General features: G+C 49.1%; 1 protein-coding gene across 6 annotated transcripts in view; it reads left to right on the top strand.

Annotated features, from left to right (window-relative positions):
- Nucleotides 1–16,048, top strand: part of LOC140105815 (heparan-alpha-glucosaminide N-acetyltransferase-like) — a 237,123-nt gene that overhangs the window by 39,647 nt on the left and 181,428 nt on the right. For all 6 annotated transcript variants that reach the window (XR_011850641.1, XM_072129916.1, XM_072129914.1 and 3 more), the window contains exon 5: nt 12,857–12,926. Coding sequence is in view for 5 of the 6 variants with exons in the window: in XM_072129916.1 (XP_071986017.1) it covers nt 12,857–12,926 (70 nt within the window). In the remaining variant the exon portion in view is untranslated. The remainder of the gene's footprint in view (nt 1–12,856; nt 12,927–16,048) is intronic.

Here is a 16,048-nt window from a genome sequence, read left to right as displayed (position 1 = left end):
CTATTACACTGTCTCACCCTCCCTATGCTCCAACACTTCTCCCTCTCTCTGCCTGATGTAATCTCACTGCAGCAGAGGAAGGGGGAAGTGCTCCTGCACACTGTAACAGCTGCACGGAGGGGCTCAGGTAACACACTCCTGGGGCCCCTTTGGCACAGTCATGGTGCCTGAATCTATGAGTAAGTGTCCCTGGTTTATCATGATGGATTTTGATGGTAGATTTCCTTTTAATGTGTTGCCTGCATTTATCTGAGGGCAGTGATTGGCTGAAGCAGTCACATGCACATTTACAGCTTTATATGTATTTTATTTTGTTTTTCTGTGTTTTTGTATTCATACAAGGACAGATCCTATATTGTATATTGAATTCTGAATATTCTGTACATGGGTTTTGCTTTCTGAATAAGCTGTGATTGGCGCATTGAAAACTGGAAGGGTTTGTCCAACTCTTAGAAAACAAAAACAAACTAATAAAAGTCTGGACCCCAAAGAATTGGCTCCGGGCTACTCCCAAGTGTATTGTCTAAGTAATCGATTAGTATCCATCCTCAACCTCTATAGAAGGATATGGACTTTTCCATGACAGGGTCATCACATTGCTCCCGCCCGGAGAAGTTTCTGATCAGGTGAGAGTTGACCAAGGTGTTCTGGAAGAAGTCAAGGTCTAAGTAATGGCCAATGATAAAGGACAGATATGAGATCGGATCATCAGGAGAGGATCAATAAAAAGGAACAACATCAAAAGAGGTCAAAAAGTATCAGATCACAATATCTACAAATAAACCTAGCAGATAAAGAACGTTTATTACTTTATATACCGGAGCCCCTAATTTTACCAGCTTCCCCCACTGATAAAAAGTCCAGCAGCCTCCCCCACTGATAAAAAGTCCAGCAGCCTCCCCCACTAATGAAAAGCCCAGCAGCCTCCCCCCTAATGAAAAGTCCAGCAGCCTCCCCCACTAATGAAAAGTCGAGCAGCCTCCCCCACTAATGAAAAGTCGAGCAGCCTCCCCCACTAATGAAAAGTCCAGCAGCCTCCCCCACTAATGAAAAGTCGAGCAGCCTCCCCCACTAATGAAAAGTCCAGCAGCCTCCCCCACTAATGAAAAGCCCAGCAGCCTCCCCCACTAATGAAAAGTCGAGCAGCCTCCCCCACTTATGGAAAGCCCAGCAGCCTCCCCCACTAATGAAAAGCCCAGCAGCCTCCCCCACTAATGAAAAGTCCAGCAGCCTCCCCCACTAATGAAAAGCCCAGCAGCCTCCCCCACTAATGAAAAGCCCAGCAGCCTCCCCCACTAATGAAAAGTCCAGCAGCCTCCCCCACTAATGAAAAGCCCAGCAGCCTCCCCCACTAATGAAAAGTCCAGCAGTCTCCCCCACTAATGAAAAGTCAAGCAGCCTCCCCCACTAATGAACTGCCCAGCAGCCTCCCCCACTAATGAAAAGTCCAGCAGCCTCCCCCACTAATGAAAAGTCCAGCAGCCTCCGCCTCTAATGAAAAGCCCAGCAGCCTCCCCCACTAATGAAAAGCCCAGCAGCCTCCCCCACTAATGAAAAGCCCAGCAGCCTCCCCCACTAATGAAAAGTCCAGCAGCCTCCCCCACTAATGAAAAGCCCAGCAGCCTCCCCCACTAATGAAAAGCCCAGCAGCCTCCCCCACTAATGAAAAGTCGAGCAGCCTCCCCCACCAATGAAAAGTCCAGCAGCCTCCCCCACTAATGCTCAAGCATGGGAACTTTGTAACTGGTGGACAAAGACAAAGGAATGAAATGAGAGGAAAGACAAAGCGCTGCTCTAGTTCAGTATGTTTGAAATAAGGTAATATGGCGATAAAGGATTAGATTATAAAGTAGATTAGACTCTCACCTTGCAGCGCAATTGTAAGCTCATATAATAAATGAAAAATGATGATGGCAGCCGATCTTCTCCTGTAACCGGGGACTTCAGTTCATTCCTTTCATTCATGAAATGTCCAGCAGCCTCTCCCACTAATAAAATGTCCAGCAGCCTCCCCCACTAATGAAATGTCCATAAGTCCCCCCACTAATGAAATGCCCAGCAGTTTCCCCCAATAGTGAAATGTCCAGCAGTCTCCACCAAGTAATGAAATGTCCAGCAGCCTCCCACAGTAATGTTATATTGGGTAGCTTCCCCTAGTAATGAAATGTCCAGCAGCCTCCCCTCACTAATGAAAGGTGCAGCAGCCTTCCTACTAATTAATTATCCAGCATCCTCCCTCAGTATTGGAATGTCCAGCAGCCTCCCCAGTAATGAAATGTCCAGCAGCCTCCCCTCAGTAATGAAATGTCCAGCAGCGCGGGGGAGCTCTGCCCACATACACACTATGGTGTCTTCAGGTGACGACATTGCTGTTTTGCGGCCAAAGTGTACGGACCAGTCCCTACCCACACTGTGACACAGGTAGTTGAGAGGAGCTGTGGGGAGCGCCATAGGTAAGTACAAACTGGAGTATAAGCCAAGCAGAAAAATTGTGCTGAAAAACTCTGCTCACACTGGAGTATAGATATATTTTTCATACATACACCTCAGCTTGCAGGAAGGCTTTATAGGACAGGGAGAGGATATAAACCATTATTAGGGTAATGATAATGGAGGTTGCATAATCCTCCATTGTGTTCTTTCTGTACTGGGGCACTTTCATTCTCCAGCATGCCAGGGGTTAAACAGCGCTAATGAACTAGAGGTCAGTTACAGCGCGGAGCAGTAATTAAAATATTGTATTACAAAGCGAGAATTTCAGTCTGTTTCTGTGATCAATAAGTATGGTCTCAGACAGCTGAGGATGGAATGGGACTAGCCACCTATCAAAAGTTAATGTACCCCCTTAACTAAAGCAATCAATGGGGGACATCTGGGAGGAAAGCTCCGCTCTACTCGGGTCTTTCACAAATAATCCTTAATAATACAACCGTATGGCTTAAATTACCAGCATTCCCAATCAGATTATCTGCATTATCTGATTGAGAATCTTAAGAACACCCGACTTACAGACAACCCCTAGTTACAGACGGCCCTCTGGATGTTGGTAATTTCCTGTACTTTATCCTTAGGCTACAATAATCAGCTGTAACAGTTATCACAGGCGTCTGTAATGAAGCTTTATTACTAATCCTGGTTTTTATGACAATCCAACATTTTTAAAATCCAATAGTCACAAGGACCAGAAAAAATTTGGCTGTGATGACAATTATAAAATATGCAGTTCCGATTTACATCGAAATCCAACTTAAGAACAAACCTACAGAACCTATCATGTATGTAATCTGGGTGTCAAGGGTGCTCCTGCAATCCATGTTACAGATCGCAGGCACACCCGTGCCCCTTTTCGTGCCGCTGGTCCCGCTCCTGCAACCCCGGTCCTAGCCTGTACTCTCCAATGCTCCTGTTTCCCAACAACGCCAAGTGCGCTCCTGCTCACTGGGGCGTGCACGTGCCAACTCTTCAAGATTTAAAGGGCCAGCATCCTCCTGATTGACGCTGGCTAATCCGGCTCAGCCCTTATAATCCGGCACCTCCCTTCACTCCCCGCCGGATCTTCAGCATCATTTCCTGCTATGTGAGAGCCCTGCAGTCTGCCAGTGTTCCTCCGTGTTCCTGCCAATCCTGTGTCCTGCTGTGCCATTCCAGGTTTCCTGCCTAGCGGTGCCAGTGTTACCAGTGTTCCTCCGTAACTCTGTGTTTCCAGTGTTCCTCCATGTTCCTGCTGTCATATCAGGCTTGGACTGTTTCCTGCTTCTGCCGTACTTTCTTGGCTGCCACTGTGGGCCGAGTCGCTCCCGTGGAACGACCTGGTGGCCCTTAGATTCCGGTCCTGGGTGTCGGCTCGTTCCATCGCCATCTCCCGCGGTGGTCCAGGGGGTCCACAGACTCTGCTCCCAAAGAGACTCTTCCCACAGAGACTCCCGGTCCCCCCTGACCAGTCCTACAAACCGTGACTGCCTGTACAGCAGAATAGTTCCACTTTCATTGCTTTCATGACACAAATGGTTAATGCAGTGGAATAACTTATTAGGGCGCCTGCTTGATGCATATTCATGACGTTTTCGGATCACAGGCCACTGTTCAGTATCAGAAGATGAAACAATGAAAAGTTATGGGCGCTCATGTAACTCATAACTGTACATGATTTCAGCACCAAGGACAGCGCTCCTATTGATATTATCCTCGTGCTTCATGGAATAAAATATGATTGTAATTTACATGATTACTAAGCGCAGGAGCCAAGTTCATGGATTTCCACTCCCCGGCCGTATATCCCTTGTTTTCTTCTGCTTGACTATTCAGGTTTGCATTACATCTGCGGATTTATAACAGTCCCTGATCCTGGTTATTACACCTTTCACTCCCACGGTCTGCGGCTGCACCTCAAAGCGTTACCTGGTGACTCACTTACAGATTGATGGACACCCCCCATATATTCAGCCCATCTACAGCCCCCCCCCATCTCCCCATTAAAGAAGCTTCCTCATCATATATCACTGCCTGTCCTGCCTTGGGCCTCATGCACACGCCGGACGGATAACGGCCCCCATAGAGGTCTCCGGCACCCAGTGAGGACTCGGTGTTATGCGCACGCTCCTGTGCATGAGGCCTTATACTAGGCTGATATCAGCCCCCCAGGTAAGGTGTGTATTATCCTTTCTAGCAGTACAAATAACCTGGAGAGAGTCACTTTATGTCTGAGATGAGTCACTTTTACAGGCTGGAGGGGGAGCATCACTTTGAATGCCCCCATCTTGGGCTCTGCAGGTGGTTATTCTTCTTTATAGTAATGGGCTAGTTTTTACATAAAAGTGGGAATGCTGTAAGCGTGGTCTGAGGTCATACAAAGCCATCTATACATTGTAGATACATATTGGCAGTACATGTATGTGGAAATAAGAGAACTGCGAAAGACGTTGAATCCTCATGAAAGGACTTGTTTCCCTATTTACCTAAATGACAATATACAGTAAGGGGGGGGGGGGGTAACATTTCAGCAAATACATATTATTATTTGTGTAAGGAAAAGTTATAGACTTTCTGTATCCTTTCCTATTTTCTAGATCTCTGCTTGCTGTCATTCAACAGCTTCTTTGTTTGCTTCCTGTAACACCAGTCCATCGTCATGTGATGTCACACAGGTGCACAACGCGTTATATCACACAGGTGCACGGCTCGTTATATCACACGGGTGAATGGCTCGCTATATCACACAGGTGCATGGCTCGCTATATCACACAGGTGCACGGCTCGTTATATCACACAGGTGCACGGCTCGTTATACCACACAGGTGCACGGCTCGTTATACCACACAGGTGCGCGGCTCGTTATATCACACAGGTGCGCGGCTCGTTATATCACGCAGGTGCACGGCTCGTTATATCACGCAGGTGCGCGGCTCGTTATATCACGCAGGTGCACGGCTCGTTACATCACACAGGTGACCGGCTCGTTATATCACACAGGTGCACGGATCGTTATATCACACAAGTGCGCGGCTCGTTATATCACACAGGTGCACGGCTCGTTATATCACACAGGTGCATGGCTCGCTATATCACACAGGTGCACGGCTCGTTATATCACACAGGTGCACGGCTCGCTATATCACACAGGTGCACGGCTCGTTATATCACACAGGTGCGCGGCTCGTTATATCACACAGGTGCACGGCTCGTTATATCACACAGGTGCGCGGCTTTATTCACAGTATCATAGTTTATACGGTGGAAAAAAAGACACTTGTCCATCAAGTTCAACCAAGGAAGTGAAGGGATTTAGGGGAAACAATTCTATATAAATAAACCATAAATGTTATTTAGGTGTAAAAAGGCATCTAGACCCTTCTTGAAGCTCTCTGCTGTCCCTGCTGTGACCAGCGCCTGAGCTCTCTGCTGTCCCTGCTGTGACCAGCGCCTGGGCTCTCTGCTGTGACCAGCGCCTGGGCTCTCTGCTGGCCCTGCTGTGACCAGCGCCTGAGCTCTCTGCTGTCCCTGCTGTGACCAGCGCCTGAGCTCTCTGCTGTCCCTGCTGTGACCAGCGCCTGAGCTCTCTGCTGTCCCTGCTGTGACCAGCACCTGAGCTCTCTGCTGTCCCTGCTGTGACCAGCACCTGAGCTCTCTGCTGTCCCTGCTGTGCTCTGCTCCTGAGCTCTCTGCTGTCCCCGCTGTGACCAGCGCCTGAGCTCTCTGCTGTCCCTGCTGTGACCAGCACCTGAGCTCTCTGCTGTCCCTGCTGTGACCAGCACCTGAGCTCTCTGCTGTCCCTGCTGTGATCAGCGCCTGAGCTCTCTGCTGTCCCTGCTGTGACCAGCGCCTGAGCTCTCTGCTGTCCCTGCTGTGACCAGCACCTGAGCTCTCTGCTGTCCCTGCTGTGAACAGCGCCTGAGCTCTCTGCTGTCTCTGCTGTGCTCTGCTCCTGAGCTCTCTGCTGCCCCTGCTGTGACAAGCGCCTGAGCTCTCTGCTTCCCCTGCTGTGACCAGCGCCTGAGCTCTCTGCTGTCTCTGCTGTGCTCTGCTCCTGAGCTCTCTGCTGTCCCTGTGACCAGCGCCTGAGCTCTCTGCTGTCCCTTCTGTGACCAGCGCCTGAGCTCTCTGTTGTCCCTGCTTTGCTCTGCTCCTGAGCTCTCTGTCCCTGCTGTGACCAGCGCCCGAGCTCTCTGCTGTCTTTGCTGTGATCAGCACCTGAGTTCTCTGCTGCCCCTGCTGTGCTCTGCTCCTGAGCTCTCTGCTGTCCCTGCTGTGACCTGCGCCTGAGCTCTCTGCTGTCCCTGCTGTGACCAGCGCCTGAGCTCTCTGCTGTCCCTGCTGTGACCAGCGCCTGAGCTCTCTGCTGTCTTTGCTGTGATCAGCACCTGAGTTCTCTGCTGCCCCTGCTGTGCTCTGCTCCTGAGCTCTCTGCTGTCCCTGCTGTGACCTGCGCCTGAGCTCTCTGCTGTTCCTGCTGTGACCAGCGCCTGAGCTCCATGCTGTCCCTGCTGTGACCAGCGCCTGAGCTCCATGCTGTCCCTGCTGTGACCAGCGCCTGAGCTATCTGCTGTCCCTGCTGTGACCAGCGCCTGAGCTCTCTGCTGTCCCTGCTGTGACCAGCGCCTGAGCTCTCTGCTGCCCCTGCTGTGACCAGCGCCTGAGCTCTCTGCTGTGACCAGCGCCTGAGCTCTCTGCTGTCTCTGCTGTGCTCTGCTCCTGAGCTCTCTGCTGTCCCTGCTGTGACCAGCGCCTGAGCTCTCTGCTGTCCCTTCTGTGACCAGCGCCTGAGCTCTCTGCTGTCCCTGCTGTGCTCTACTCCTGAGCTCTCTGTCCCTGCTGTGACCAGCGCCTGAGCTCTCTGCTGTCCATGCTGTGACCAGGGCCTGAGCTCTCTGCTGTCCCTGCTGTGACCAGCGCCTGAGCTCTCTGCTGCCCCTGCTGTGCTATGCTCCTGAGCTCTCTGCTGTCCATGCTGTGACCTGCGCCTGAGCTCTCTGCTGTTCCTGCTGTGACCAGCGCCTGAGCTCCATGCTGTCCCTGCTGTGACCAGCGCCTGAGCTCTCTGCTGTCCCTGCTGTGACCTGCGCCTGAGCTCTCTGCTGTCGTTGCTGTGACCTGCGCCTGAGCTCTCTGCTGTCCCCGCTGTGACCAGCGGCTGGGCTCTCTGCTGCCCCTGCTGTGACCAGCGCCTGAGCTCTCTGCTGCCCCTGCTGTGACCAGCGCCTGAGCTATCTGCTGTCCCTGCTGTGACCAGCGCCTGAGCTCTCTGCTGTCCCTGCTGTGACCTGCGCCTGAGCTCTCTGCTGTCCCTGCTGTGACCTGCGCCAGAGCTCTCTGCTGTCCCTGCTGTGACCTGCGCCTGAGCTCTCTGCTGTCTCTGCTGTGACCTGCGCCTGAGCTCTCTGCTGTCCTTGCTGTGACCTGTGCCTGAGCTCTCTGCTGCCCCTGCTGTGACCAGCGCCTGAGCTCTCTGCTGCCCCTGCTGTGACCAGCGCCTGAGCTATCTGCTGTCCCTGCTGTGACCAGCGTGAGCTCTCTGCTGTCCCTGCTGTGACCAGAGCCTGAGCTCTCTGCTGTCCCTGCTGTGACCTGTGCCTGAGCTCTCTGCTGTCCCTGCTGTGACCTGCGCCTGAGCTCTCTGCTGTCCCTGCTGTGACCAGTGCCTGAGCTCTCTGCTGTCTCTGCTGTGACCAGCGCCTGAGCTCTTTGCTCTCCCTGCTGTGACCAGCGCCTGAGCTCTCTGCTCTCCCTGCTGTGACCAGCGCCTGAGCTCTCTGCTGTCCCTGCTGTGACCAGCGCCTGAGCTCTCTGCTCTCCCTGATGTGACAAGCGCCTGAGCTCTCTGCTGTCCCTGCTGTGACCAGCGCCTGAGCTCTCTGCTGCCCCTACTGTGACCAGCGCCTGAGCTCTCTGCTGTCCCTGCTGTGACCAGCGCCTGAGCTCTCTGCTATCCCTGCTGTGACCAGCGCCTGAGCTCTCTGCTGTCCCTGCTGTGACCAGCGCCTGAGCTCTCTGTTGTCCCTGCTGTGACTAGCGCCTGTGCTCTCTGCTGTCCCTGCTGTGACCAGCGCCTGAGCTCTCTGCTGTCCCTGCTGTGACCAGCGCCTGAGCTCTCTGCTGTCCCTGCTGTGACCAGCGCCTGAGCTTTCTGCTGTCCCTGCTGTGACCAGCGCCTGAGCTCTCTGCTGTCCCTGCTGTGACCAGCGCCTGAGCTCTCTGCTGTCCCTGCTGTGCTCTGCTCCTGAGCTCTCTGCTGTCCCTGCTGTGCTCTGCTCCTGAGCTCTCTGCTGTCCCTGCTGTGCTCTGCTCCTGAGCTCTCTGCTGTCCCTGCTGTGCTCTGCTCCTGAGCTCTCTGCTGTCCCTGCTGTGCTCTGCTCCTGAGCTCTCTGCTGTCCCTGCTGTGACCAGCGCCCGAGCTCTCTGCTGTCCCTGCTGTGACCAGCGCCTGAGCTCTCTGCTGTCCCTGCTGTGACCAGCGCCTGAGCTCTCTGCTGTCCCTGCTGTGACCAGCGCCTGAGCTCTCTGCTGTCCCTGCTGTGACCAGCGCCTGAGCTCTCTGCTGTCCCTGCTGTGACCAGCGCCCGAGCTCTCTGCTGTCCCTGCTGTGACCAGCGCCTGAGCTCTCTGCTGTCCCTGCTGTGACCAGCGCCTGAGCTCTCTGCTGTCCCTGCTGTGACCAGCGCCTGAGCTCTCTGCTGTCCCTGCTGTAATCCACAGATTGACCATTCTCATAGTAAAAAAGCCCTGTCCCCCTGGTGATTAATCCTTGTTTTCTCCAGACGGAGACAGTGCCCCCTCATCTGTTGATTTGATTTAATCTGAAACAACTTTCCACCATATTTTTTGTATGGACCATTCATATATTTATATAAATTAATCATGTCCCCTCGTAGTTGTCTCGTGTTGTTTTAATCTTTCCTCATAACTGAGACCCTCCATACCCCTTATCATTTTTGTGGCTCTACATTGAACCCTCTCCAGCTCCAGGGCCTCTTTTTATGGACCGGATCCCAGAACTGGACGGTATATTCCAGGTGAGGCCAGACCAATGCCTTGTACAGTGTAATATAACATCCCAATCCCCGGAGTCCAGAACACGGCTGATACATGACAAGATCCTGCTGGCTTTAGAGGCAGCTGATTGACATTGCTCTCAGAAAATAGACTTTAAAAACTATGCCAACGAGCCTCAGGGGCTCCTGTGTAAGTCACAGAAGCCCCTTCTAATTATTCATGCCTTACTTTGTGCTTATACCTGCCATCATTTTTCATTACCCTGCTGTAGAGTCAGTGATGTCATCAGGAGCACAGTAGCCCCTGAGGCTCATTTGCATATTTTTTAAGTCCTCTTTCACAAATAATAATCCATGAAGAGCTGAATGGAGACCGGGTCCTCTTCCAGGGAACACAAGCCAGTGTGTTAGTATGCTTGGGTTAAAACCACTACATCCATATGTTTCATCTCCTTTAAAGGGGTGTTCCAGGATTCAGCATAATTCATATACAAATGGGTCAGTAAAATAGAAGCTGAAATGTAATTAGTTGTTATTTAGAATGTTGCTCCCGTTAGCAGAAAATGCTGCGGACATAGACTGTAATGGAGAATTATAATGCTCCCGGCCCTTTATCAGTCCGTTAATTTCCTCCACGCGGAGAAGACAGAAGATGCCGCTGGTCACATGTCCACATCACATGTCCTGCAGCTGCCTGGGCAGGTCATGTGATCACCACTCTGTTTGGCTGTAGTCGGTTGGTTGCAGGGCATCCAGTATGGCCGGTGTGTGGTGATGGCAGTTACACATCATTACTATGGTAACAGAGTAGGACAGTCTGTTACATCATCACTGGGGGCAGAACATCAGAGGGGGGAGGAGTTACTGAGAACTAAGGGATCATGGGATTTGTAGTTTCCAGTGGTGGCTTATAACTCCTCATACTTTAGAGAGGCCATAACATTTTGTGAATCATGAAATCTTGTGACTAATGACATTGAGTTTTGTTATATTCATTTATTTATAGCATTATGGGTTTTTGTATCAGACGTTCATATTCCCGGAATAACCCTTTAAGCAAAACCTACTAAATTCAACTGAATCATCTAACAAGGGAACCGTCAGACGGCAAATGTTGGTTGAGATAAGAATCAGCAGTTGGATTAAATCTGCTGCTGATCCCGAAGTGAGAGAGGGCAACTCATTACAACACCCCCTTCTGCGAACATCAGCGGCTGCAATAAAGTGGGAAGAGGGAGAAGTTTGGACTTTTGTGGTGTTCCTGGGCACAGAGGCTTGGAAATCCTGTTCCATGGCATCCAACAGGCAATCAGCAAAACGGCACTCCCAAAAAAGGTGGATGAGTGTTTCCAACCTCTGGGGGCACCTGGGACAGAAGCACATCTTGCTCAGTTTCTGGGCGTACCTAAAGACTCTCAAGCGCAGACCTCCTTGATGGCCATCCACAATAGGTCCTTGTTTGTTATATTCACAATAGGTCCCTGTCAGTTCCATGACATGTTGGTCCAGACTGTCTGTGCCCTGTCAGGGGCGACCCCTGGACGCTACTCAGTGGTCTCTTCAGCTCGGATAAGCTTCTGAAATGACTTGGGCTTCCACAGGTCCAGTTTAAGTTACTCCAGTTGGTGATCCCTAACAAAGTCCACAACCCGGTGTAGAACCAGGGAACATAAGCTGCCCCGCTTATCCCAACCCAGCTTGTGCCAGAGAGGCAGGAGGAAGTAGCGGGACACAGACTTTCCGGGTGAACTTGTGTCAGTCCTCAGAGTTCTACGAATGCAGTCACAAACAAAAGGGATCCATAGTAAAGTGTGGATGTCGGGGAACCCTCTCCCCCTCTTGGGTGGTGTCTTGTGCCCAACACTTGGCTTTACTCTGAAGAACTGGAAACTTAGTATAACTTAGTCATATATAAGGACTGGTTGCCTTTAAGATCAGGCTTGATGCTGTCTTACAGGACACTTTATACACTGGTGCAGGTTTGACCTTTCAGATGTTTATCTGATTTTAGAGCAGATCCTAAGGCGGAGGCATTGACAGTCCACAGCCTGAAAACAAATCCAGCTCTGAAGAGACAATCTTGTCTTGGCATCATTGATTTTTAATTAAACATCTACAAGCTGCTTAATCTCGTTATGGGACGTTAATTGACATTGTACTTTACAATGCAAAAATAACACATCTGAAGCTTGGCTGCCCTCCTGATAAGCACAATCAATGGATTGCCCAATGCCTACCCTATGTCATACGTATAATACTAAGGGTCGGCGGATCGCATTTCTGTTTTGCGCCGCATTTAACAGGTGATTTTGGTGCACGCAATCAGATTTTTTTTGCGCCAAAATGCATACGACAGAAATTGGGGGGCGGCCGTCGGACAACCCGACGGATTCGGAAATTGCGCGGGATTTAACATTTAGAATTGTGTCGCAAGACACGCACTTACAAGCATCGGGAAGAAGATGGTGAAATCGGGGCAGAAGCGACACATGCAGGAACTCGGGTGCACAAACTTCATGAATTGCGCCGGACTTCATCCTTGTCGGACCATCCGAATCGGGGATCAAGACAGGACCAGATAAGTAAATTTGCCCCACTATATCACCTGGAGGTGTGTAGTACCGGCTCTTCTGAAACATGTCAATATCTATAGAAATTAATTTGCTCTAGTCAGAAAACTCTTAATTTTGTAAAGCCATCCATCCATGAATATATACTAGGACAGTGGTGGCGAACCTATGGCACGGATGCCAGAGGTGGCACTCAGAGCCCTCTATATGGGCACATGCGCCATCACCCTAGGGTAGAGTTTGCCAGACAGGACTGACAGGTTCTTGCAGTCCCAGGCAGCCTCGGACCCTAGAAGGAAGCCACAATGATAACCAAACTTCTTTCTACTGTATTGGGGACCTCAGGGGCCTATACAATTTAAACCCGTGACAGAGCAGGGAGTAATAAGTTACTGCTTAAATTGTCGCATTGGCACTTTGCGAAAAATACGCAGGTTTTGGTTGCAGTTTGGGCACTCGGTGTCTAAAAGGTTTGCCATCACTGTACTAGGACATGACCGGAGTTACGCTGCATCATAGTGACATAAATGTGGCATTGGATTTCCGTAGACACCCCAAGGTATATGAATGTGAAGGATCGTCCTCTATACTGATCAGCTGAATGGAAAGGTTTTTTGGGGTCCAACTGTGCCCCATTTTGTAAGCCATATAACATCTTCATTGTGACTTGTCCACTTGGTATGTGGTGGGCGATCTAAATGCCAGTTGCGAGATGTCGATGGCACTAGGGGAGCTCTATGGTGACTTTATTACTACTTTATAATGTTGGTGAACATTACAGTATAATGTTTTTGTTTGCAGCTTTGCTGGTCGCCTTTGTCTCTCTCCTGTGTGTTTGGGGATTATACTACCTCACAACCTACGTCTACAGGTATGTCCTATTAATGTTTACACATTTGCAAAGTCTTGAATATACTATATATATATATAGTGCAACATAAAGGATAGGGATAGTGAAATATCTCTCAAAATAAAAAAACTAAAATAAATTGTCACGGGTGGTCGTGGGCTCACCCGTAGCCCTCTGTGTGCTCCAGCTCACCACAGCATCCGCTTACCTGTCCCCGCTCCCTCAGCCATGCTCCTAGGGTGCTCCCCAACTCCTAGGGTGCGTGCGCGCCGGCTTCAGAAGATTTAAAGGGCCAGCGCACCGTTAATTGGCGCTGCCCATTTCTCAAAATACCATTTAAGCAGCTCCCTGCACACCCTGCCGGATCTATGTGCTATTTGCCTTGGAGAAAGCTTGGATTGTTGCCCTGTGCCTGTTTATTGATTCGGTCGTGTTCCCGTTTACGTTCCTCCACTGCCTGTCCTGACCTCCTGTCTGTCCCCGACCATGAACCTGCCTTCCGTTTCTGTACTTCGCCTCAGCTGCCACCGCGGACAAGACGCACCTGTGGAACGACCTGGTGGTACCCTGCCGCAACAAGTCCAACCCGTTTTGCGGCCGGCGGGCTCTGGTGAAAACTGGGTGCCACTGAGACTCCAGCCCCAGGTGTCGGCTTACATCATTGTCCATGCTGGTCCAGTGGGTTCACTACCCCTGGAGGCTGACATACATATATATATATACACCAACATCAGCCCTGGGGTGGGCAACTTAAAAGCTTAAATGGGAACCACCTTTTTTTTCTGCAGATTCAGATTTTCCAGGAAAAATTACATTTGAGCCAGCTATTTTTAAATTTTAGTGACAGAAGGCGCTGTACTTGCTAAAAATCAATTTTTGTGTAGAAATTTTGAAAATTTGGATCTTTCGATAAATACACATCAGATCTAAAATTTGTAAAGAGGCATGCAATATTTTTCTAAGAACTATAAAATCTATATTCAAACAAAATTCAAGCACTTACTGTGGAGCATTCACTATTTGAAAACTTTGTAGGCAGCGATAAAAATCCCATCTTCAGAGGGGAGAAGACTTAAGTTAATCAAAAACTCATTAAACCAGCCCCCATAGAGAACATAAAACTACCGTATTTTTCAGACTATAAGAAGCTTCTTACTATAGGACGCACCCAGATTTAGGCTTCCAAAATAGGAAAAATATATTCTACACCAATTAAAATATCCCTGTTGGCCGCACTAAAGCACAGCACACACAGCTCTGCTACATCCATACATTTACACACACAGCACTGCTACATCCATACATTTACACACACAGCTCTGCTACATCCATACATTTACACACAGCTCTGCTACATCCATACATTTACACATACAGCCCTGCTTCATCCATACATTTACACACACAGCTATGCTACATCCATACATTTACACACACAGCTCTGCTACATCCATACATTTACACACACAGCTCTGCTTCATCCATACATTTACACACACAGCACTGCTTCATCCATACATTTACACACAGATCAGCTATACACAAATAAGGAACACACTGGGAACTACTCTACACACACAGAACCCCTTCTCCAGCATGTCTCCATTCTCGGTAGTATGTGGTGATGTAAGAAGCATGTGATCAGTCTATATACATATCTAAATACAGCCCCCTAGTAATAAATCTATATACAGCCCCCTAGTAATACATCTATATACAGCCCCCAGTAGTACATCTATATACAGCCCCTAGTAATACATCTATATATAGCCCCCCCCAATAATACATCTATATACAGCCCCTAGTAATACATCTATATATAGCTCCCCCTAATAATACATCTATATGCAACCCCCAGTAATACATCTATATACAGCTCCCCCAATAATACATCTATATACAACCCCCAGTAATACAACTATATACAACCTCCCAAGTTATGCATCTATATACAGCTCCCCCCAATAATACATCTATATACAACCCCCCAAGTTATACATCTAAATACAGCCCCCCAGTAATACATCTATATACAGCCTCTTCCCTAGTAATACATCTATATACAGCCTCTTCCCAAGTAATACATCTATATACAACCCCCCCAGTAATACATCTATATACAGCCCCCCCAGTAATACATCTATATACAGCCTCTTCCCGAGTAATACATCTATATACAGCTCCCCCAGTAATACATCTATATATAGCCCCCAGTAATACATCTATATACAGCCCCCAGTAATACACCTATATCTAGCCCCCAAGTAATACATCTATATATAGCCCCCCAGTAATACATCTATATACAGCCCCCAGTAATACATCTATATACAGCCTCTTCCCGAGTAATACATCTATATACAGCTCCCCCCAGTAATACATCTATATACAGCCCCCAGTATATACAGCCCCCAGTAATACATCTATATGCAGCTCCCCCAGTAATACATCTATATACAGCACCCAGTAATACATCTATATGCAGCTCCCCCAGTAATACATCTATATACAGCCCCCAGTAATACATCTATATACAGCTCCCCCAGTAATACATCTATATACAGCCCCCAGTAATACACCTATATACAGCTCCCCCAGTAATACATCTATATACAGCCCCCAGTAATACACCTATATATAGCCCCCAAGTAATACATCTATATACAGCCCCCAGTAATACACCTATATAAAGCTCCCCAGTAATACACCTATATATAGCCCCCCCATAATAAATCTATATATAGCTCCACAGTAATACACCTATATATAGCCCCCAGTAATAGACCTATATATAGCCCCACAGTAATACACCTATATATAGCCCCACAGTAATACACCTATATACAGCTCCCCAGTAATACATCTATATACAGCTCCCCAGAAATACATCTATATATAGCTCCCCAGTAATACACCTATATATAGCCCCCAGTAATACATCTATATACAGCCCCCAGTAATACACCTATATATAGCCCCCCAGTAATACACCTATATATAGCCCCCAGTAATACACCTATATGCAGCTCCCCAGTAATACACCTATATATAGCCCCACAGTAATACATCTATATACAGCCCCCAGCAATACACCTATATACAGCCCCCAGCAATACACCTATATATAGCCCCCAAGAAATACA

This window comes from Engystomops pustulosus, chromosome 11, assembly GCF_040894005.1.
Source record: "Engystomops pustulosus chromosome 11, aEngPut4.maternal, whole genome shotgun sequence".
Classification (NCBI taxonomy): Eukaryota; Metazoa; Chordata; class Amphibia; order Anura; family Leptodactylidae; genus Engystomops; species Engystomops pustulosus.
Note: the sequence above shows the minus strand (reverse complement) of the source record. Positions and strands in the feature narration are given on the sequence as shown.